Source organism: Saccopteryx leptura, chromosome 5, assembly GCF_036850995.1.
Source record: "Saccopteryx leptura isolate mSacLep1 chromosome 5, mSacLep1_pri_phased_curated, whole genome shotgun sequence".
Classification (NCBI taxonomy): domain Eukaryota; kingdom Metazoa; phylum Chordata; class Mammalia; order Chiroptera; family Emballonuridae; genus Saccopteryx; species Saccopteryx leptura.
The window spans coordinates 167,318,984-167,344,536 of NC_089507.1; the positions used below are offsets into that span (position 1 = coordinate 167,318,984).

Here is a 25,553-nt window from a genome sequence, read left to right on the forward strand (position 1 = left end):
ACCCTGGGCTTGCCTGGTCAAGGCACATATGGGAGTTGATGCTTCCAGCTCCTCCCCTCCTTCTCTCTCTGTCTCTCCTCTCTCTCTCTCTCTCTCTCTCTCTCTCTCTCTCTCTCTCCTCTCTAAAATGAATGAATGAATAAATAAATAGATAAATAAATAAAAGAATTTATCTCAACAGTAATGCATCAGGATATATCTCAAATTTTAAAAATGTTGCCCCTAAGCGATAGCACAATAAAGCAACAAATTAATGAAATGGCAGCTAATGTTTAAAACAAACTTATAAGTATTCTCCAAAACTCTTCATTTTCCATGCAATTGGACAAATCTACCATTGCAGATAATGATGCTTTATTGATGGCATATGTACACTATTTTGACGAAAATAATATATTATGAGAAGAAATGCTATTTGCAATAAATCTTATCACAGATACAAAAGGATTATATTTAATACTGTGAGAACATACTTTATAAAAAATAATATTCCTTTGAATAATATTGTTGCATGTGCTACTGATGGAGCACCATCAATGGTAGGTCACTATCAGGGATTTGTTGCTTATTTGAAGCAAGAAGTGCCAAATGTTTTATGTATTCATTGTGTGGTACACAGACAACATCTTATAGGAAAACATCTAAGTACAAGTCTCTATTCATCATTAACTACAATAATTCGAGCCATAAACAAGAACAAATCCAATGCAAAGAATGATAGAATGTTTCGGCAGCTTTGACAGGACAATAATGAAGATTTTATTAAGTTACTTTTGCACACAGAAGTTTGGTGGCTGTCAAAGGGTACATCTTTGGCTAGATTTGTAGCATTATATGATAGTGTCATATAATTTTTTGAAAGTAATAATGAGACCAATCAGTGTCAACAGTTAAAAACAGTAAAGAATGATGCCTTTTACTTGGCAGGTATTTTCAAGAGATTTAACGATGTCAATTTGCAGCTTCAAGGAGCTAATAAAACTCTTATAGGTTGCCAAAGTATTGTACTATTATTTATTGAACTAACTTTGTCATAATCTATTGAAGAAAGAATTTCATCAGTTTCCTCAATTATTATCTATAAAAGATGATATAATTCCAGAGGATATTGACAGATTCAGTAGCCACCTCAACAACTTAAATTGGACATGGAAAAATGATTTGAAGATATTATGAAATTGAAGGTATATGACTGGATGAAAAAATCCTTTTACTGCAAATATTGAAGAGGTTGATACAACTTGCCAAGAAGAACTGTTAGAAATTAGATATGATGAAGAAAGTAAACATAAATTCAATAGTGGTGGATATGAAAACCTATGGCAAAATAAAAAAATGCCAGTCTTATATCCAAATATGTGGAAAATGGTATTCAGTTTATTGATACCTTTCCCTACCTCATATCTTGTAGAATCAGGATTTAGTGCTGTTAATCATATTATGATGAAAGAAAGAAACCACCTGAATATTTCCAAAAAGGATGACCTTTGTTTGTTTCTCATATAAATTGAACTGAATATTCAATATTTAGTTTCCCAGCATCAGCCTCAGGGATCCCACTAATAATTCAATTAACTAATGTAATTTCTATTTATGCAAAGTATAAATAAAAAGATAGATTTAACTATAGTAAGTTGTTTTATAAAGATTTATTTTGCCAAACTTAGTGAAAATCTGACATAAAGTACTTGGTAAGTAATTATTATTATATGCTTTAACTTGCTGTAACTCTGCTTTATAAATTTTATAAAGTAAAGTTACTTCCCTACTTTATAAATCACCACTACTGTGGAACCGGTGGGTGGTTAGAAAATTTTACTACTAACATAGATACAAAAGTGGGTGGTAGGTATAAAAAGGCTGACTACTCCTGAAGGAAGTAAAAGACTTGTACTCATAAAATCTTAAAACATTGATAAAAGAAATCAAGAAAGATATAAACAAGTGGAAGCATATACTGTACCATGTTCATGGATAGAAAGAATATACATCATTAAAATGTCTATATTATCCAGAGCAATCTATAAATTCAATGCAATTTCTCTTAAAGTACCAATGGTATACTTTAAAAATATAGAACAAATATTCTAAAAGTTTATATGCAATTAAAAAAAAAAAACAAAATAAACCAAGAATAGCTTCAGCACTCTTGAAAAAGAGGAATAAAGTGCATAGACTCACACTTTTGATATCAAGTTATACTACAAGGCCATTGTACTCAAAACAGCTTGGTACTGGCATTAAAACAGGCATAAAGACCAATGGAAAACAACCCAGAAATAAATCGACGCTATTATGTTCAGTTGATATTTGACAAAGGAGGTAAGAGCATACAATGGAGTAAAGACAGTCTTTAACAAATGATGTTGGAAAAATTGGACAGCTACCTGCAAAAAAATGAAACTATACCACCAACTTATACCATTCACAAAAATAAACTCAAAATGGATAAAAGACTTAAATGTAAGTCATGAACCCATAACTATCATGGAAGAAATTGTAGGCAGTAAACTCTCCAATATCTCTCTTAGCAATATTTTTGCTGATTTTTCCCCATGGGCAAGTGAAATAAAGGACAAGATGAACCATGGGACTATATCAAACTATAAAGCTTTTCTGCAAAACAAAAGACACCAAGAACAGAATAAACAACCCACACAATGGGAGAACATGTTCACCAACACATCTGATAAGGGGTTAATAACTAAAATTTAAAAAGAATTTCTATATCTCAACACCAGGAAGGTAAACAATCCAATCAAAAATGGAAAAATGGGCAAAAGAAATGAATAGACAGTTCTCCAAAGTGAACATACAGATGGCCAATAGGCAGATGAAAAAAATGTTCAACATCACTAGTCATTAGAGAAATGCAAATTAAAACTACAATGAGATATCACTTCACACCAGTCAGAATGATGCTCATTGACAAAACAACACACAATAAGTGCTGGTGATGTTGTGGAGAAAGGATACCCTCCTGCACTGCTGGTGGAAATGCAGACTGGTGCAGCCACTGTGGGAAACAGTATGAAGATTCCTCAAAAAATTACAAACGGAACTGCCTTTTGATCTAGCCATCCCACTTCTAGGAATATATCCCAAGAACACCACATCAATAATTCAAAAGAAGAAATGCACACCCATGTTTATGGCAGCATTGCTTACAATAGCCAAAATCTGGAAACAGCCAAGTATCTGTCTTGTGGATGAGTGCATTAAAAAGCAGTGGTACATATATACATTAAAATACTATGGGGCCATAAATAAGAAGGAAATATTACCTTTTGCGAAAACATGGATGGACCTGGAAACTATTATATTAAGTGAAATAAGCCAGGCAGAGAATGAATAATATCATATGACCTCACTCATTTGAGGAATCTAAAAAACAATGTGAACTGAGGAACAAAACAGAGATGGGGTGGGATCAAAGGGACCACAGGGAAAGCAGACAGAGGGAAAGGGGTGATAGGATGGAATCAGAGACAGGAAAGAGATTGGTGAAATTATATACACATAAAACAGTGTTATTGAGAGCATAAAAGCAAATTCTGGACAAAAGGCTGGAAGATGTTGTGGGGAGGGGGACAAAACGGATGATGAGGGGAACACAGGACGGGGGATGCATTGGAGCTACACTAGAATCTATGTAAACACAATAAGTTAAAATCAATTAAAATATTAAGAACAAAACAAAAAAATTAATACAACACACAATATGTGCTGGCGAGTGTGTGGAGAAAAGGGAACCATCCAAAGTGCTGGTGGGAATGCAGACTTATGCAACCACTGTGGAGAACATATGGGGTTTCCTCAAAAAATTAAAAATGGAACTGCCTTTTGACCAAGCTATCCCACTGTTAGGAACATATCCTAAAAATACCAAATCACTGATTCAAAAAGACATATGCACCCCCCAATGTTTATTTCAGCATTGTTTACAATAGCCAAGATCTGCAAACAACCCAAGTATCTGTCAGTGGACAAGTGGATTAAAAAGCAGTGGTATAGGTCCTAGCCAGTTGGCTCAGTGGTAGAGCATCAGCCTGGCGTGCAGGAGTACAGGGTTCGATTCCCAGCCAGGGCACACAGGAGAAGTGCCCATCTGCTTCTCCACCCCTCCCCCTCTCCTTCCTCTCTGTCTTTCTCTTCCCTTCCAGCAGCCAGGGCTCCATTGGAGCAAGGTTGGCCCCGGTGCTGAGGATGCCTCCTTTGCCTCTGCCTCAGGCACTAGAATGGCTCTGGTTGCAACAGAGCGACACCCCAATTGGGCAGAGCATCATCCCCTGGTGGGCATGTTGGGTGGATCCCGGTCAGGCACATGCAGGAGTCTGTCTGACTGCCTCTCCATTTCCAACTTCAGAAGAATACAAAAAAAAAGAAGAAAAGCTGTGGTATATATACACAATGGAATACTGTGTGGCAGTGAGAAAGAAGGAAATCTTACCATTGTGACAGGATGAATGGACCTGGAGATTATTATGCTAAGTGAAATAAACCAGGCAGAAAAAGGCAAATATCAAATGATCTCACTTATATGTGTAATGAACAAAGTGAACTGAGGATAAAAGAGAAAGGACTCATATAAACAAAATACAAAATGAAAGAGGAGAGATTTACCACAGACATAAGAGACATACAATGGGTCATAATAGAATATCAAGAAAGATTATATGCTACCAAATTCATCAACTTAGAAGAAATGGATAAATTCTGAGAACTACACAATCTTTGTAGAGTGAGCACAAAGAAGAGGAAAACTGACATAGACCCATAAGCAGGGAGGAATTAAAAACACCTATCAGAAATCTCCCCAAAAATAAAAGTCCAGGACCAGATGGCTACCCTAGTGAATTCTACCAAACATTCAAATGAGATGTGGTACCTATCCTTTTCAAAGTCTTCTAAAAATAGAATAAGAAGCAATACTCCCTAACACATTTTATGAGGCCAACTAACCCTAATACCAAAACTTAGCAAGAACAACACACAGAAAACTATAGACAGATATCTCTAATGAATACAGTCACAAAAATCTTAAAAAAAAATAGTAGCAAATGGAATACAACACATAAAAAAATAGTACATCACGATCAAGTGTGATTCATTACAGGAGCACAAGGATGGTTCAACATAAGTGAATCAATGTAATACACCACATCAACAAAACAACAAGTATTATGTGATCCCATAAATAGATGCAGAAAAGGTATTCGATAACATACAACATCCATTTATGTTTAAAACACTTCATTAAAACAACATAGAAAAAAGGTACCTCAATACAAAATGGCAATATATGACAAACCATCAGGTAATATCATATTATATGGTGAAAAAATGAAGGCTTTTCCTCTAAAATCAGGAACAAGTAATGCTCCAACTCTCTCCACTCCTATTCAACATAGTTCTGGCAGTTTTAGCCAGGCAAGAGAAAAAATAAGTGGCATCCATATCAGGAAAGAAGAAGTAAAGGCATCACTTTTTGCAGATGTCATTATTCTCTATGTAAAAAACCCCAAAGACTTCACCAAGAAACTATTAGAAACAATAAACCAATAAAGTCACAGAATAAAATCAATATACAAAAGTCTATTGCTTTCCTACATGTCAATGATGAAACTTTGAAAAATGAATTTAAAAAAAAAAAAAACCCAAAACAATTCCTTTTACAATTGTGACAATAACAAAAAGTACCTAGGAATAAAAGTAACAAAGGATATGAAGGACCTATATATTGAAAACTACAAAGCATTATAAAAAAAATCAAAAAAGATATAATGAAATAGAAAAATATTACATGTGCATGGATTGGAGGAATCAGCATAGTTAAAATGGCCATGTTTCCCAAAATAATATACAAATTTTGTGCAATCATCATCAAAATCCAAATGTCATTTTTTTAAATAGAAAGAACAAAAAATAACCATGTTTTTATGGAACTATAAAAAACCTGAATAGCCAAAGAAATCCTGGGGATAAAGGATGAAGCCAGAGGTATCACACTGCCCAACTTCAAACAATACTATAGAGCCACAATAATCAAAATGGCATGGTATTGGCAGAAAAACAAACATACAGATCAATGGAATAGAATTGAAAGCCCAAAAATAAAACCACACTATATGGACAAATAATCTTCAACAAAGGAGCCAAAAACACACAATGGAGAAAAGAATATTTCTTCAATAAATGATACTGGAAAAATCAGAAAGTCACATGCAAAATAATTAAATTTACCTCAGTTATTCCCAGAACAAATATTAATTTAAAATTCATCAAAGACCTAAATATAAGGTCTGAAACAATAAATTACATAAAAGAAAACCTAGGTACTAAACTCATGGACCTTGGTGTTAGAGAACAATATATGAATCTTATCCCAATGGCAAGAGAAGTAAAGGCAAAAATAAATGAATGGAACTATATCAAACTAAAAAGCTTTTGCACATAAAATAAATTGACAACAAAACAAATAAGCAGTCAATAAAATGGGAGATGATGTATGCAAACAACAGCTCCAATAAAGGGTTAATATCCAATATATATAAAGAAATCACAAAGCTCAGCAACAAGCAAGCAAATAATCTAATTTAAAAATGGGGAGAGGACCTGAATGGACACTTTTCCTAAGAAGACATGCAAATAGCCAACAGGTATATAAAAAGATGCACATTTTCACCAGTTATTTGAAAAATGAAAATCAAAACTACTATGAGATACTACCTCACACCTGGTAGATTGGTTGTTCTCAACAAGACAGCTAATAATAAGTGTTGGAGAGGCTGTGGAGAAAAAAAACCTGCATTCATTGCTGGTGGGAAGGCAAATTAGTACAACTATTATGAAAAAAGCATGCCGTTCCTCAAAATGTTAAGAATAGAATCACCATATGACCCCTCAATCCCACAACTGGGTATCTGCCCCCCCAAACTCAAAAACATTGATACATAAAGACACATGCACCCCCATGTTCATTGCAGCATTATTCAGAGTGGCCTAGATAGGGAAAAAACCAAAATGTCCCTCGATAGAGGACTGGACAAAGTGGTACATATATACAATGGGATACTACTCAGTCACAAGAAATGATGACATATTGTCATTTATGACATTTATAGACCTTAAGAACATTATAGTGAGTGGAATAGAAAAAGCTTATAACTCTATGATTTTACACATAGCTGAGATATAAAACTGAGACTCATGGACATAGATAAAAGTGAAGTGGTTACCAAGGGAAGAGGAATGTGGGGAAGGGCATGGGGGGAAGGGAGAAAAGAGGGACAAATATACGGTGATGAAAATGATTTGACTTTGGGTGATGAGTATACAACATAATCAATGTCACTCTGTTAAATTTAATTATCTAAATAAAAAATTTAAAAACTTAAGAATATTTATGAGAAGGCATTAGGAAAAAAGATAGAAAATAAGAACTTATTTAAAAGCCTGATGATAATGACAAATACTTTAAAGTACACAATGACAACTTTCAGAATATTTCTAAAATAATTAAAGAATATATTCTGGAGATGAATTTTTTTTTCTTCTAAAAAATTATGCATCAGGTGATGTTGCAGAAAGAGTTAGAACTAAACATAGCTTGATCTGATGGACAGTAAAAAAAATGGGCCATGCATAGCAGGACGATCTATGATGAGAATGACATTCTTAGAGTATTAGGTTTTTAGAATATCTTTTTCTCCTCCATAAAGTTGTTTGTGGTGTGCTATCAGTTTTTTTTTATAACATTGCATTCCTGATCATGTCGATGTCTTTCCTTTCATAAGTAAAACAATTTCATTTTGGGTTACTCCTGACATCTCACCACATCTGCTGCTGCCCCTCAGGGTCCATGCCCGTGGACGGCTCATCCAGAAGCACCACTGCCGGGTTTCCCAGGATGCTCAGAGCGAAACACAGCTGGAACGAGAGGAACAGCACATGTGGCACGGACCTAAGGGCTGTGCAGAGTAACAGCAAGTCCTGCCCCTACCTTTCTCTTTAGTCCCTCAGATAAAGCCTTCACGGGACGCTTCTGCTGGTCCTGCAGCTTGAGCTCATCCACCAACCTGAAGGAAACACAATGGAGCCTTAAAAGCTTCTGACAAGGAGCAAGAAGGGGGAAGAATGGGGCATGGGGCCACGCAGAACAAGGATGGAGAGCAGAGCTCAGAAATGTGATTCTGAAAATAGATGCTGGGCCATGTTAAAAATGACTGGTTTGATTCTCCCTCATCATCCAAAATCAGTTTTTCCTTTTGAAAAATTTTAAGGGTATTTCATGATATCCAAATACCTGTTCTATGATAGTTTACACTTAAATTCGAGTACGTTTGAAAAATTTTATCAATGAACACTTTTTTTTTCCATACTGATATGAGAAAATAACACCTTGAAATTGGGGAAACCAGCTCCTAATTGCATATCTACCCAATGTGGTCTGGTCAGTGTTGACAGTCTCCTGTGAAGTCCTGAGTTTCCTGTGAAGGTTGTCACTCCCAACTGTGTCCCTGGACCCCTCGGGTAGAGACAGGTGGGTCTCCCATGTACCGTGAGATGGTGACAGTGGCGTCCGCTTTCCTCAGCCCTTTCACTGCAGCAAACACCTCCAGGTGCTCCCTCACCGTCAGGCTGGGCCACAGCGCGTTCTCCTGAGGGCAGTACCCCAGGAACTCCGGGGGGACCCTGTCGCTGCTGCCTTTTAGTAGCACCTGCAGGGAAAAGTTCATTCTCAGGCCCTATGACATACATTGTTCCTCTGTGTGTCCATGACGTCTTTGTCTTTAGAAACCAGAAAAACTAGAGAAATTCTCAGGCCTCCTTGAGTTTGATCATCTGCAACCATTGTGCATTTGAGGAAGGTTGTCAGAGTGTAAATGTGTTGAAACAAACAAATATTTAAGGTTAGTGACGTGAGGTTGGGTGATTGGAGAAAGCCTGTCTGCTGAGGGACCTTTCAGCAGAAGGGTGAGTGGGCATCTGCCATGGAAAAGGACAGCAATTTGGGTCACAGAAAAGACTGTGGAGGGATGATGCTCAATGTGTTCTTGGACCCCAGGCAAAGGTAGGGGCCCTGGAGCACACTGACCCAGGAAAGCAGAGAGAGCTGTGACAGCAGGCACATGGAAATCAGCTCCTTACCTGCAAAGGGAGGTTCCCTTCCAGGCAGAGTGCAGTGAGAAGTCTTTGAATTATTTTAGCAAGAGAATGACATTGTTTATAAACTGGCTGATCTGATTAAAGCTGATTACATGATATGCAAATACTTGTTGGCTTTATAAATATGATCGCACATAACCTTTACAATATTTTATTCCAGTATATCAATGGACTCTTTAATGCTCATGCTTTAAGAGAAATAAAATATTGACTTAGGGTCCAAGTGGTGATTGAATGGAGGGTGGTCTCATCTGAACTGAGGAGTTCAAGTAGGGTCGGTTAGCCAACACTATCACCGAGAGAATCCCTTCATGAACACCTGCTCTCACTTTGGCTTCAGAGTGATTACGAATACATTTTCTCCTTCCTCTTTAGTGGGAAATCTGTCAGTCACATGCTTGGTGGTGTTTTTGAGGATTTGACCACCAACTTCTTTCCCTTGGTGCAGTTCCACAGACCTCTGCCTTACGTTCTGTTCTCCACTCCCCTGGGCATACTCTCCAAAGAAGTTCTTAAGGGTATCTATCTTCTGCCATATACTTTGGGGAAAAGTTTTCTCATGTTGTCTCTGGTAAATTGAGCTCATTTTCTGTTTCCTAGGCCTCCATATGCATTGAATTGTATGTATAATTCTGTTGACTTCATAATCTTGTTACTCAACTTCAAGGCATGTCTTTAAACCATTCCCCCAAGACAGTCTGTTTGATGAGAGTATGTGTTCCAATAGCTAAGTGCTTTTTGGAGGACGATGAATTAGATTACTTAATTAAGTGCCTTTTAAAAAACATATTTATTAATATTGGGGAGACAATGCTCATTAATGGTTCAAATCCATGTGTTTTATAATACTCTAAATAGGATTTGCTTGAATACTGATCTGATATTGATTGATGAACTGATACTGGACAGTCCCACTAAATCCCTTTAAAGTCATGAGTAATTGTCCCCTTTAAGGATTAATTTTGGTGTGTTCTGCTGTGATAGTTTATGATGCATTATTCTGCCACATTAATCACTTCCTTCAGCCAATGAAGAAATGAGACTTTTTTGTGTATATTTAAGCATCTTATAAAATTTATTTGAGCACCAATAGATAACACATTTTCCACATAATTCACCTACCTGTCCAGAAGTTGGTTCTGTGTCTCCAGTTATCATCTTAATGGATGTACTTTTACCAGCTCCATTGTGTCCTAGTAATCCTAAAACCTCACCTGAAAAAAAGGTTACACTTAATACAAATTGACTTCAATAGTAAAATTAAGAATAAAACGTAGTCTGAAGTCTTACTACGTGACAAGTGTCCTATGTGCTTTGTATGTAGTATCTCATTTCATTACCACAGCCCCCTGAGTGGTTATCATAATCTTTGTTTACATATTTGTGGACAATAGGTCTTAGGGATGATATTAGTTGCCCAGAGTCACACTGATGAGAAGTAACAAAGCCACTCTTGGAAGCTAGGTGTGTCAGACTCCTTCTCCTGTGATTCTAAGAATCATGAAAAAAGGTCATACAACAAAGTCATCTAACATCTGCTGTTCTTGCCTTCAGAATGTGCTGAGACATCACATTCGTTTTTTTGGGAAGAATAATGAACATTAGGAAATCAATCATGTTCATTAGATAAAAATGTCATGGTTTCAGTGGTTTATTTCAAAGAGCACTTAGGGTTTCCATGTATATGTTAATAAGCCCGTATCCACAAACATGAGTTACTTAATTTCTTTAGAAATGGACCATGTAAAACAAACTGTCAAGGTCACCCCGTTGATGGGTCTGTGTGTAAACCTAGAGTTAATGCACAAAATGATCATCATCAAGAACCATAAAGCTCTAAGAAGGGACCTGAGCCATCAGGAGAAGAGCCCCGTGTCCTACCTTTTCTAACACAGAAAGAGACATTTCTGGTGGCGATCTTCTTCTTCGTCTTAGAGAAGCAGTGTTTCCTCTTCCCTTTGTACTCCTTGCGTAGAGAGCTGGCAATGATGACTGGTCTCTGTAAGTGACAAGTAAATCATGTCAGACCTTAATACCCCCATTGACCAGGAGGAAGCTCTATCCTCCCACTGTGCTGGCCTCTCACTGCACAAGCCATGCATCAAAGAAGAATTTCTACTAGGTGACACATTTATTGGTCATTCTCACATCTTAGCACTGATTTTAGGAGGGAAGAGACTGTCATTTTCCTTTCCTACAAGGCATCTACTTAGGAACACATTAGTTTATGCACACAGTCCATCTTTCAGGACAGAAGTAAAGAGACTTGGAGAAGCACCAGATCACCCCCAAAAGGGAAATATAGATGGTGTGGCTTGGATTCTGCCCTGAATTTTGTAGAGTGAACTTTCTTGCAGAAGCAGTAATCAGCATCACCATTGTTCTGTTTCTAAAATTCAGAAATTCATTCTTGGCTTTTGTAATTTCAATTTCATTTCACATTTTGGTTTTTGTTCTAAGAAAACCAAGCAAGTTAACAAGACCTTTGATCTGCTCAGTTAGATGTCAACCCTGATGACTACCTGCTGAAATGAAGTTATAATTCTAATATGTATAAATTAGAGACACTCAGAATCATTAGAGGATTGGACTATAGGCAGTCACTGTAACTGGCCAACATCTGTGTTACTTGCTGAAATAAACTACTTTGTGTTTTTACCTCATCAAAGTTTGTAAAAGTCATGGCATTTGCTGTTCTCCCCCGTTCCATCTGAACATCTTCAACCTCCCCTTCTGGCTTTTCGGGATTTTGGCAAACTTTGCTGCTTCTTGGAGAAATTCTGGAGTCAAAAACATCCGTTAATAATAAATTTGGGGGTTTTGTCCTTGTATCAAGAACAGTGCTTTCCCTAAATCTTGTACTTGAATAACTAATTAAACCATTATAATCTTCCTTCAATACAGTGAGCCCTTCCTACTTCACAGCCCCCTGGTTCTGTCTATGGTAATACTATATTTAATGACTAGTGCATCTAATATATCTTTCATTCTTCTTTTCTATAAAACATTATTTTTAAAATATATCAATAGGTAACAAACTACCTATTAGCAGGCTAAAAATCTAAATATCAGATTACTGAAATAATTACTCTGGCCATCCTAGCTTTCACACTAATAATCTGGCATTATTGTATTTTCATAGGGAAACTAGGTCAGAATATTTGAAATCAAGATAGCCCACTCCCAAAATACAAGATTCTTAATCTCCTATTAAGCATGGCCATTCCTTTGGAATATATCAGACTTTCTCCTTCTCCATTCGAACTCTGTCCCTTTTATTCAGAATATAATCTCATTCTATTCTTGCCTAATCTTCCATAGTGATCTTAGAAATTTTCTTAAAAGTCTTCTTTTTTCTTGGAAGTTTTCTACACAATAATATGTAATAGTTAACAAAGAAATGATATGGTGTGGGAAACACAGAGGGAATTAGGTACTTATGGTTGCATCCTTGAATTGTGCAAAAAAGGTCTCAGCATTTAAGTTCCAGTAATAATTGAACCAGTCTATGGTCCACCAGTTGGACTTCTCACAATCACAGGAAAGGAGCAGTTACTGCTGTCTTTGACCTATTGATTATTCTATTCTTCCTTTCTGGACTGACAGAGTTCCTTCAACTGAAGATCTATTCAAATTAACTGCTATTTAAAGTGAAATAGCTGCATGTAACTTTCCCCATTATTCCACTGCACACAGAGTTAGAGTCCTTAATATTTAATGTTTCAGGTCTGTTTGCTGCACTATTTATAATCTTGAATTTAGGTATGTAGAGCTCTACTACTTGTGTTGACACACGGTTACTACTCTGGCCTATTCTAACACTTGGCACTTCCTTAGTTAATGGATTAATATGTGCCTGAAAAATATGTTATAATATTGATCACTGAAATGAAAGAATCAAATTTAATATCTCCCAACCGAAAGAAGGGATCCTTTCTCCTTGATTTCTTTTCAAACTTCCATTCCAGACATCGAAGAATAAAGAGGAGGATGATAACATGAAGGAAAGTCTATGAATAAAGAGGGAGATGCCAGTTAGAAACACTAATAAAAAATTATTTCATATCAGGGATGAATTAGAAATAATTAGACTTTTACAAAGATACGTCTGGCCAAATCATTACTAGGTTTCATAATCAATTTGTCAAATTGTTAAACTGTCAAATTCACTTTCCATTTTGTTTACAGAAACAGGAAAAAATATAATATTGTTATACCATTACATTAAGTCATCTCCTCTAATAGTTCTTAAATTTTGGGAAGCAAATTAGCATATTATTTGGTTAGCTAATATTTATAAAAAATGTTTTTCATTTATAAAAATACTTTATCTCAATGGGCTACAAATCCTATATATTGACCTTAATAAAAAGTTTCACCATGTGTACAGAAATTACAATGGTTTGGATTAGTAGAGCACATGATAAAGTTTTAAAGAGTGTGTTCTTACAATTAGGACTGCCAGAAAGACCTCTGCACTTACTCCTCCATTAGAACGCCAAAAAATCTGCAAAAAGAAAGAAAATGCTAAACAGAGAAGTTTTTATTGTGTGGATTTTAACCACATAATTGTGAATTGGCTCATTGAACAGCCCTCCTGGCATGTCCCCTTATTTCACCAAGAGTATTGGCTAAGTGTCCATTCCCAAATGTATAGCAATGGGCTGTCTTCCTTCCTTCCAAGGTCTATGAGCCATTGTGCTTGTATTGGAGGCAAAAAGATTTAGCAATTATTCATCACCTGGTGAAAGAGTATTGGGGGTCTGAACCACCTTCCCTGAACACTGAGAGAGATGCAGGATTCATCTTTATTACACAGACCTTCACACACCCTCTGGTGTCCACTGTTCCTTTCAGATGGCCCCTTTCTTTCCTCTACCCATGGATACCTCTTCACTCACACATGGTACCTGCCTTCCATTTGTAGAAGTTTGGTATCAGTCAGCTAGAGAAAAAGAATTTCATTCCCATTGAGAGCTTCTCTAGATCCTGAAATCTCTAAGATTTGGAGTATTTCATTTGCTTCCTTCTAGAACTGAGAGCTGAGCATGCCCAGGAGTGGATAAAGCCCAGATTGAGCATAAAGGCTGCTCTCATTCTCAGCACCCATTGTCTTTTCTTCATACCCATCAATTAGGACCACCTTGTCTATTACAGTTCAGCTGGAGGATATTGTTCTATCGGGGGCAACTCATCGTGAATTCATGAAGTAGCCACACATATTTAACATGTTATAAAGTCCCAAGGCTAAACAATGCTTTCACTATAGGTTATGAGTTACGAACACTGAAACAGATGATGGTATTACTTACCTGAAGAGATAATATCAAAGCACCAAGAAAAGTGCTGTGTGGTATCCAAAAGATGATAGTATATGCTATCTCAGATTGCAACCAATAAAACTGAACTAGAGCCACAGAGAGGTAGGTGATCTACAAAAAATACAAATATTCATGTTAACCACTCTGAACTTCAATATATGCTTGAAATTAAGATGGCGCATCTCAGAGATATTGCTAATTTCTACTCCAACCTCAAAATCAAGCTGAGAAAATTATTCAGGTTCAGGTGTACAGTTCTATATCACATCATCTCCATAATGCATTGTGTGTTCACCACCCAAATTTAAGTCTCCCTCCATCACCATCCATCTTCAGTACGTTTAATATACTGCTCACAAAAATAAGGGGATATTTTATACCTTCATATTAATTCTGAAATATCTCCTAATTTTTTGTGAGCAGTATAAATTACCTATTTAAAATTTTTATAAGAAACAAGCTAAAGCCCTGGCCAGTTGACTCAGTGGTAGAGTGTCGGTCTGGCGTGCATGAGTTCTGGGTTTTATTCTCGGCCAGGGCACACAGGAGAAGCACCCATCTGCTTCTCCACCCCTCCCCCTCTCCTTCTTCTCTGTCTCTCTCTTCCCCTCCCACAGCCAAGGCTCCATTGGAGCAAAGTTGGCCCGGGCGCTGAGGATGGCTCTGTGGCCTCTGCCTCAGGCGCTAGAATGGCTCTGGTTGCAACAGAGCGATGCCCCATATGGGAAGAGCATTGCCCCCTGGTGGGCGTGCCAGGTGGATCCCTTTCTGGCACATGCAGGAGTCTGTCTAACTGCTTCCCCATTTCCAACTTCAGAAAAATACAAAAAAAAAAAAAAGAAACCAGCTGAAATCAGCAGAGCTCCACTGACATTTTCTCTTGGTGACTTAGCCACATGCCTTTGGCTTGGAGAATCATGAATGAGACATCACTAGATAAATCTAGGCTTTAATATACAGAGCATTTTATTATTGAAATGGAAAAAAGGTGGTGTATGTTGTTTTTGGAGGTAAAATTCAGAATAGTGGATAAACAATAATCATAGGTAAAAATTAAAATGGATTACTAATAGGAATAAAGCAACAATCAAAGGAGACCTTTGTTAACTAAACCAATGGAGAAGTATAAGCATTTAATAAACTGGAGAGGCTTAGAGAAGTACTAAAATACACAATTCAGGGATAAGAGAAAGTTACAAGTACATCTGACACTCTCAGACTTTTTCTTTTAAACTATTGTAATGCCTTCCAAAATGTTTTGGTGCTTCTAATTTCTGTTACAAACCATCATGTTATGGCTTCCCAAATATTTCTCCTAGGAGAGTGTCTCTGATCATACTTCTTATCTGCACTGTAAGATTCCATGGCATCCTACTGTCTGTAGAATACATTCTTGAGTCCACCAGTTAAAGCCAGTCATGGTTCAAATCATTATGTTCACCATAACCAGGACCACGCTCAGGCTACAGCTGGGTGTCCACTCATATTCATGTCAGATTCTTACCAGTAGTTAGGACTGTCTCCTAGCCTGAGTTTTCTTCACTTTGCATTTATGTTCATCCATTATTTTGTATTTGTATCATCATTTTCTCTGGCTGTTGAAATCTTAGTCTTCTTTAAGTTTCACTCTCTAAAGGAAATCTCTGCTCTCATTTTCATTAAGGGCTCCCTCCCTTCTCTGGTTTTCATAGACCTTCTCATTACCAGTTGTATTAGATTTTGAAAGATGGGTGGTATCTAGACATCCTTTGCCTTCTCACTCTGAGTAAGTGGCTGTTTACTCATCTGTTCTCCCTCTGAAGCTCCTTTGGTGTAGAAACTATTTTTTCTCCATGATCAGTCTTAGTTTGTGAAATATTGTGGAAGCCAGCCATGTGTTTGTTGAATTGATAATTTCTTTTTTGGCACCCCAAAAATGACAGCAAACTAGAATAGATGCTTATTCAATCGCAAACATTATTCCTCCTAATTTTGGTAAAGTAAATGTTGCTTTATTGAAGTAAGTCTTAGAGGAAAGTTGGAGAAGTTGTTTCTAGTTTTAACTAAGCTAGGAACAACATTTGTATAACTTCATGGAGGTCTTTGGGGATATTTATTTTTCAGTAAAAAGAAAATACAGATGGTTTCCAGATTTCCTTCTATTAAATAGTTTTTGGTTGGAAATATTGGCTACTTTTAAAGAAAATCAAGGGTAGAAACAGAGAGAAAAAGATGCAGATTCTGGAAGGGATCCATACATACACAAACTTAAAGTATTTTAGATTGTAATATTAATACCAAGGGCAAATTTTAAAGTATTAACTTAGAATTGTATACCACATATATAAAATTAATGTTAAAAGAACATACTTACAATAAGGAACCAAAAAGACCAAATGCCACTATTTTTTCTCCCCTTGCGAAAAATGAACGAAATTACATACGTAAAGAAGATAAGGGATATGGTATGTCCAATAGCATACAGGATCTGAAATGAACAGGAATGTGAAGTTTAAAGACAAATGTTATCTAAGACAACATTTAGGATTCAAATTATTGGCATAGCACAGGGTTTTACAGTTATTAATAATTCACAACAATGTGAATATCAATGAAAATTTTCAAATTTTCTAATAAAATCGTAGAATGATATTTGTTTTGTGAGTATTGTAACTTACTTTCAAAATTTCAAGTATATGTTTAAATTCACCAGCAGAGGGGCTGAAAGCGAGGTTTACTAAATACATGAGAAGGAATATAAGCCAGTACAGGGGAACGTCCACCAGCGCCTGCCCAATCCAGTAAGCAGAAGGGAGGAGCCCCGAAATCCGCAGCTGGGACCAAGCTCTGATCTGGTTAGGAGACAGCAGAAATACGAAGGATTTTTCAATTGAGGTTTTAGAAAAATATGGATTATGTAATAAAATATTCAAATGAAACATTTACTTGTAACAATTCTGTATCATGACTACACATGTTATCTGGACCAAGGGATATGAATTGTTTCAAATATAAATGGTCAGTTTGACGCTTTACCTAACACCAGTGATGTTCATCAGACACCTAAGGAAATTTGTGAAAGGAGACTTCAGAATAATAAAGGTGTCTACACTTTGGTAAACAACACATTGGCTAATGACTTATGGGGTGGCTGGGATAGTTTTTTGAAGCAGCTAACTTTTTATCAGTGATTCTTCTTTGACTCAGTTCAAACTGTGCTCTCTCTCTCTTTATCTATAGTACATTATATATATATATATATATTTGCTTTATTCTTTTAATGTAAATGGCATGTTACAGTAGTTTTGCCATACCATATATTCAAGTATTAATTACCACAAAAATATTTGTGTCTATGCACATAAGTATAAATGCCTTCACAAATACAAACATATTTTGTGTCCCTCGTCATTTTCTGAATAAACTAGTAAATTACATATTTTAAAACATCTTATCTAGTGATGTGGTTTTGTACAAAAATTATACTTAACTTTTCTAATAATTTTGAACACTTTTTTCTTTAACATTCCCTTTTTAATGGTTGTTGATTAGCTAAATAATGCTCTTGTCTGAAATGTAATTGGACCTAAGGATTCATATCAAAATCTCCTAACATGGATGCACTCAGGTAGGGCAACTGATAAGTATTTCAGGATCTCGATATGTGGATGAGAATGTAGGAGAAATGAAGGATGGATTTATGTTACTGCTTAGGTGGCTGATGCATAGTGCTGACATTTATGGGGACAGAAAATATGAAAGGAAACACATTTAAGAATATAAATTTAATTTTAGGAGCATGAAGTTTGAGAGTCTGTGATGCCTTCAATAAAAGCTAAGAAAGGAGTTTGGATCATCATTGAAGGTGAAATCACAAATTAGAGAGCTCGAGTTAAATCTACACGTGGCCCATATGGAGAGGGATTTGAAGCCGTAGTGTTACATGAGTTTCCCTGGAAGAAAATGACATCTCACATGAAAAGAGAACCAGGGGTTGAGATCTAAGGATTTCCAAAATTTAGAGATAAGATAGAGGAGTAAGACAGTCCAAAGGACACAAAGAGACAGTGGCCAAAATATTCAGAGAAACATGGTCAAATCATGGCATCACACAGCCCACAGAAAGAAAGCATTCTGTGGGTGAAGTTCAAGTTTGGACTATGTGATGCTAAAATGACTGACAGTTACATTAGACCAGGAAGTGTTCTTTTCTTAGATTCCTTGAGATTCCACAGAGGAAAGGAAATATTACATGGATAATACTCTTTCCTCAGGCAACAGAATTACTATGGGGAGGAAACGACACAGATGAAGATGGTATGCAAGGTATAATGGATTTTGCATAATAAAGTGTCAAATATGGAGCTATCACAGGACATTGTATTAAAATTTAAAAGTAAAGCTAATGCAAGTTGGCCTGCATGAATCCATCATATACAGTGGTCCCTCATCTATCTCAGGGGTTAGGTTCCAGAGCCCCGGCAATAGGTGAGAATTGGCGAAGTAGCGAGCTTTTATTTATTTTATTATTTATATATACAGAACACAGTGCTCTGGTTGGTCGCCTTCCATCCATCAGCCACAGTGTGCCCTGAACGATCTCACGTGGGCAAACTAGCTCAAGGGGACATGGCCATAGCTTCGTTTTCCATACCTGTGAGTCTTTGTCTACTCATCTGCTGTATGTTACATATTTCATTTTGATTAAATAATCTTTTAATATGTTTAATTAATATTTTAATATATTTTTTCAAACTTTTAGTCTAGAATATGCTTATTTTACCACAAAAATAATTAAAATAATAAATATATAAAATAGCTATATACCGCAATATCCTATGATACAGAGGAAAATCCACGATACAAAATAAAGATATATATACAATTTTAAAATCCGTGATACAGTGAGACCGTAAAATGTGAGCTGTGATAAGGCAATGGATAGCTGTATATTCAACAGCCTATGATTATTACTCAAAATTTGTCCCCCTTTCAGAACCACTGAATCAGAATCTTCGTTTTAATAAAATGCTCTGACAGTTTGTAGACACATTAAAGAGTTATTTGGATTAATGAAAGAGTGTCTGCAAATGAATATTTATGAATACATAGACTGTTAATTAAACACTGGAATTTTCTTTTTATTTCTTTATGTTCTTGACATTTTTAAAATAGCATTTCCTTCTAGTTCAACAATTTTTTCTTATTAACTTTTTTGAAATGTAATTTTAAACAAGAATAAGGACCCAATTTAAGTATACAGTTGCATGAGTATTGATGAATGCATATATTACTGTATCACTATCATAATCCAAGTATAATAACATTTCTCTCAGCCCCCCAAATTTCCCATGCTCCTTTGCAGTCAGTAGCATTTATTACTGGTTACAAGAAACCACAGGACTGCTTTCGGCAATTATGGATTAGTTTTACCTTTCTGAGAACTCCATATAAATGAATCATTCAGTATTTACTCTTTTTCACTTCATTCATGTTGATGCATTTATTAGTTGTCTCTTTTGTATTGCTGAGTAGTCATTGTGTGACTACACTAGCATTTATCAGTTCACAACTTGGTGGCTATTTGGAGGTTTAAGTGGTTGGCTGTTATAAATAAAGCTGTTAAGGATATTAATGTACAAGTCTGCCTGTGGAAGGTGTTTTCTCTCGGGTAAATATTTGGGAGAGGAATTGCTGTGTTATACAATAAATGTATTTTGAATTTAAAAGAAAGAGCCAAATTGTTTTGCAAAGTGAATACATCATTTACATTCTTACTAGAAATGTATGAGAATTGCAGTTACTCTGCAATCTCTCAAAATCTTGATATTGTCAGTCATTTTAAAATTTATTTATTTTATTTTGGTGAGTAAGGTTGATATTAGCTATCTTTTATTTTGGGGGTGGTTTTTTTTGTTTTTGTTTTTGTATTTTTCCGAAGTTAGAAGCAGACAGGCAGACTCTTGTATGCGCCCACCAGGCATGCCCACCAGGGGGCGATGATCTGCCCATCTGGAGCATTACTCCTCTGCAATTGCCATTCAAGCACCTGAAGAGGAGGCCATGGAGTCGTCCTCAGCGCCCGGGCCAACTTTGCTCCAATGGAGCTTTGACTGCGGGAGGGAAGAGAGAGAGAGAGGAAGGAGAGGGGCAAGGGTGGAGAAGGAGATGGGCGCTTGTCCTCTGTGCCCTGACCAGGAACCAAACCTGGGACTTACACACACCGGACCAACACTCTACAGCTGAGCCAACCCACCAGGGCTTTTGCTATCTTTTTATGGAAGTATTTTCCATTTATAGTTTTTGATGAGTATCTGTTCAAATGTTTGCCCATCTTTGAAATTAGGTTATCTTCTATTACTGAGATGTAAGAATTCTTTATATTGTTGATACCAATATTTTGTTATATAAATGCATTGTGAGTATTTTTCTCCCAGCCCATAGCTTTTTACTTTCTTAATGGTGTTTTACAAAGAACAAAAAGTATTAACTTTGATGAAGTTCAAGGTATCATTTTCTTTTATGGTAAATGCTTCCTGTGACCCAACTAAGAAAACTTTGCTACCATAAGACCTACGGTTCATTCAAAATAATGTTGTGTATGATGGGACATGAGTTTTGAGAAAATGTTTTTATTTCTCAAGTGAGAGGAGGGGACATAGACAGACTCCCGCATGCACCCTGACTGTGATTCACTCGGCAACACTTGTCTGGGGCTGATGCTCTGTGCATCTAGGGCTAATGTTTGCACCCAAATTATTTTTATCACCTGAGATAGAGGCTCCCCGGAGCAAGCCTCAGCACCTGGAAGCAATGTTCTGGAAAAAATCGAGCCATAGCTGTGGAAAGGGAAGAGAAAGAGAAGAGGGAGGGGGAGGAAAACAGAAGCAGGTGGTTGCTTCTCTTGTGTTCTCTGACTGAAAATTGAATCCAGGATATCTACATGCTGGATCAACAGTCCACTACGGAGCAGACAGGCCAGGGCCAAGGACAATTCTTTCATAACAGTATCAGGTTGTTTCTATACAATTTGCTGGTAAGACTAACCTTACTTCATTTGAATTCCCTGGCAGTTTTGTTAAAAATCACCTGATGATACATATATGGTTTTATATCTGAAATGTTTATGCCATTGTATATATTTATATGATTTTCCTTAATTACAATAGTTTCTTAGTTACTATAACTGCAGTAAGCCTTGAAGTCAGATACATGTCTTCCAATTTTGTTTTCCTTTCTCAGTTATTATAAGTGCTTTATATATTCATATCAATTTTAGAAAATACATTTATTTATACATTTATATTTCCACTTATAAAACTTCCTTTTACTTTTACAACTTGGAATTTATGTCTGAATTGGCTGCTCTATTAAACACATATAAATAGCCTCTTGAAAAATCCCATAAATATATTACCTTAAATATGTAACCATACAAAGTAAGGAAAGTTTCAGTTACTCATTGTTACCTTGTAATCATCAATGCTGCTCATGGCGATATAAGGAGCACAACAGGATACCAAAATCATCCATATTTTGTAAGAAAATATGCCTACATATGAAAGATGCATATCCTTTTGAAAATACAAAGAATGTTAGGAGCTGAATGAACAAATTCAAAATTCATTTCCTAGAATACATTTTTAAAATATTAAACAGATTATGTATAACCTTACCTTACATCTCTACTTTGTTACCAAACTCTTTTACTACCAATCCAGTTTTGAAGTTTGACTTTTAGCTCTATACCCACATTTATGGATACAGAATTAATTCAATGGTGAATGAATGGCTAACATTACACACTTAGAAAGTAATATGAGTAAGATTTTTCATTTTATGATTCTAAAATTGATCCTGATGCTATATAATAATAATTCATATTTGAGATGGTTGACTTCTTAACTGATCTTTCCAATGTTTCAAATGTAATAGCTAGACTAAAAAGTCATACCAGATATTTATGGGGACAGTAATAGCAAGCTGTGTTTCTAGGTATACCACAAGACCAGGTAAGTATTGGCTGGGGATTCAAGAGTAAAGATGATGTACTAGAAGGGAAGCAAAATCTCCAAGGAAAACCTTTGCCCTTGTGTTACATATTCGTGCTCCTGTTTATAAACATCTTTAAGGACAAAAGATTCTGAAATCCTCTTTAAAATAGACCCATTGTGTCATAATTCACATAGTTGTGGTTTGATCAAGCACATTACTGAAAAAAAGTCATAACCAGAGCCTGATGATCTTTAGGCTGACCATCAGAGACACACTTGCTGCCAAAGAAAGGTGACATTAAGTTGTTGTCAGAATATTCCCTGAACACCTGCATGCTGGGATGAGTCAGTACTCTATGGCAAACCCACTGATGTCAGGGACGACAGAGCAAGGTCTGCAATCACAGAAACTCTTATCTGTGCAATGAGTAAGTAAATTTGAATAGAGTATAAAATGAAATCCTGGAGATGTTAAAGTTAAGATGTTAGGTATATAAATATAAGGTCAGCTGAGCTGGTTGGTATCATCAGACAACTCACCCTAGCTAAACAGGATGCTTTTATGTATCTACCAAAGAAGTAATTCAGTGCTTTTCATGTTCGCGTCTCTATCCTACCTACAGTGTGTTACATAGTGTTAAAAATACATGCTTGAAGAACGCTCTAGGTTAAGAGGAAATATATATTTAGATTTAAGAAATAATCTCAAAATAATGATGACAAAGTCTGATAGGTATTCTGGTTTCCAAACTTCAGGGCTGTGTACATTCTAATCAGCTGGGACATTTTTTTAATATATAAGATGTTTTTTCCTTTATAAAAAAGCTAGTTTGGTCTAGAGCAGTCCTCTAGGAATTAATGTTTTGACAGAGAATTGGAGTAACTGTAATGTAACTAGTCTGCAATTCTAACCTGAATTTGTCCTAAAGATTTTTCTTTTGTACCATTTATAAAAGTAATAATAGGGCTTCTATTTTTTTTCTCTCGCTCCTTTTTGTTGTTGTTGTTATTTTTGTACTGGTCACAGTGATGTATACTTTCACATTATTTCCCCAAATTCTCTATGAAAATATATGTTGTTATAGTTACCTTGCATTAAAACATGAAGCTCTGAAAATTATGTTGATTTCCAAAACAACAGAGCTAGCATAAATCCAAATGATAATTTATCATGCAGTGGTTTACTCAAATAAAAATAAAATATCAGCATTTAAAAGAGTGATCTGGGAGATTCCCAATGGAAGAAAGTCCATAAGAGTATATACTTACATACATATCTGAATTTCTGTCAGTTTGGATATGTGCTGATGGTTTAATCATTCTAAGTAACCCATTACTAACAATATCCATAAGAACTGGGAAGCAATTCATTCTTTTGGTATTGCATGCTAATGAAAAGCTGTAATTCTAAAATATAAAAAGCAAGGTTATTAATTCTCAGACACCTCAATTTTCTTAAAGAGGTCAAATTTTAATAATATAATTTAAAAATCAGGTTTTTAAAATGGTGTGAAATAATCAGAACAAAAACAAACATTGTATAAGTAAACCCAAACATGTATATAGGATATTGTATATAGGCTGATTTTCAGGTGTTTAAGTGTCTGGCTTGTGGCTAGAATCCAGTATAATTATTGTTTAAGAATAAAAAAGAAGTTTCAGAATATATATAAGGAAATACTTGAGAAGAAATATGTGTTCTTTAGCTTGAAATAGGAACTCAAGAGTGAGCACTATATATAGAACTTATTTTGCTGATGCAACAGTTTGTGTTGGTAGACAGTGATTGATAAAGAATTACCATATTAATAACTACAGTTAACTAAGTAATAAATAAAAGTAGAATTTGTTTTTTATTTTGTTTCCTAAACTGAAGGCCCGAGCCTATTGATAGTTGATTAGCTTTGCACACTTTTAGGAAAATTACTAAATAGAAACCAACATACCTTTTCATGACCAGACACTATGATGGCTCCATTATAAGATGGATCATCTATGCCATTTCTAGTTCCAGACACATCCACTTCCAGAGCTATGTTCTGATGCTCCACAGAATGTATAAAGTCATCAATGCTTGCTCCTAAGTTGGAGTTAAATATATTAGGTGTCTGTAAACTGAGAAAATCAAGGTCAAGTTGTGCAGTGAAATTAAAATTAATGACCTTATAGAATACTTACTGTAATAGAGACAGTGAGAATGTTTTTCCACATGATAACATGTGTGCTACTGTGAATTAAAAATCTATTTGCATCTCACCAAGTTTCCTTTTATAATGTTTCCCTTAGGATTACTGCCATACGGTGCATTTGGAATGATTTCCTTACTAGAATATTTCAGTGAGTAGACATACCAATACAGTTTTAATGACACAGATAATCTCTATGAATTACCCACCAAATTTGCTAAATCTCACTTCCTTACTGCTAAATTATTAACTAATATTCAAAATGTTTGTTGATATAGAAAGACTTGTTGAATGGCTGTGTTAAGAAATTCCTGGACCTTCTCCCCAGAAAAACAACCACAACTTGTAAAAATTACTAAAAATCCAACAATTTAAGATCTTTTGATTGTCTTAAAGGCATACAGAAAATGATAAAGCATTTACTTAAAAAAATCTACTAAATCTGGGTAAGAACACTAGGAAACTGGCAACAACCTATCCCTCAGAAATCTTCCTTGATTAGCAATTCAGAACCTTCACTCTGAATGGGTGTAGTCAGGGACTCAGGGATTCTTCCTCCTCAAGCCCAGTCTAGGGCTACAGTATGTTCCTAGGAGGAACTGGTTTGAAAATGATTGGGAACCACTGTTTTGGGGCTCTTATTTCTTGAATAGAACTTCTATTTTATGGGGAAGAAAAGAACTCCTGATCTCTAAGCCACTCATGCCTGGTCTAAGCTTTAGCAACATGAAGCTGAAGGGAATGAGAAAGTTTGGTGGCCTGCCCCTCCCAGGAGTTAACTGAGTATCTGTTGAAATTGCATCCCTTCCTCATGCCACACACAAAGATGAACTCAAAATGGATCAGAGACCAAAATGTTAAGAACTAAAAGTATAAATGCCTTAGAAGAGAATACCAAAGTAAAT

At 35.9% G+C, this 25,553-nt stretch overlaps 1 protein-coding gene across 1 annotated transcript in view; it reads right to left on the minus strand.

The window, feature by feature from the left end:
- LOC136406603 (ABC-type organic anion transporter ABCA8-like) overlaps nt 1-25,553 on the minus strand; it is an 88,963-nt gene that overhangs the window by 22,203 nt on the left and 41,207 nt on the right. Inside the window, exons 20-33 of the mRNA XM_066386584.1 lie at nt 24,409-24,542; nt 23,732-23,869; nt 21,938-22,042; nt 17,147-17,320; nt 16,843-16,956; nt 14,481-14,600; nt 13,619-13,675; nt 13,087-13,178; nt 11,828-11,948; nt 11,050-11,167; nt 10,291-10,382; nt 8,560-8,720; nt 8,003-8,078; nt 7,835-7,929 (exon numbers count right to left, since the gene is read on the minus strand). Of these exons, the coding sequence (XP_066242681.1) occupies nt 7,835-7,929; nt 8,003-8,078; nt 8,560-8,720; nt 10,291-10,382; nt 11,050-11,167; nt 11,828-11,948; nt 13,087-13,178; nt 13,619-13,675; nt 14,481-14,600; nt 16,843-16,956; nt 17,147-17,320; nt 21,938-22,042; nt 23,732-23,869; nt 24,409-24,542 (1,597 nt within the window). The remainder of the gene's footprint in view (nt 1-7,834; nt 7,930-8,002; nt 8,079-8,559; nt 8,721-10,290; nt 10,383-11,049; nt 11,168-11,827; nt 11,949-13,086; nt 13,179-13,618; nt 13,676-14,480; nt 14,601-16,842; nt 16,957-17,146; nt 17,321-21,937; nt 22,043-23,731; nt 23,870-24,408; nt 24,543-25,553) is intronic.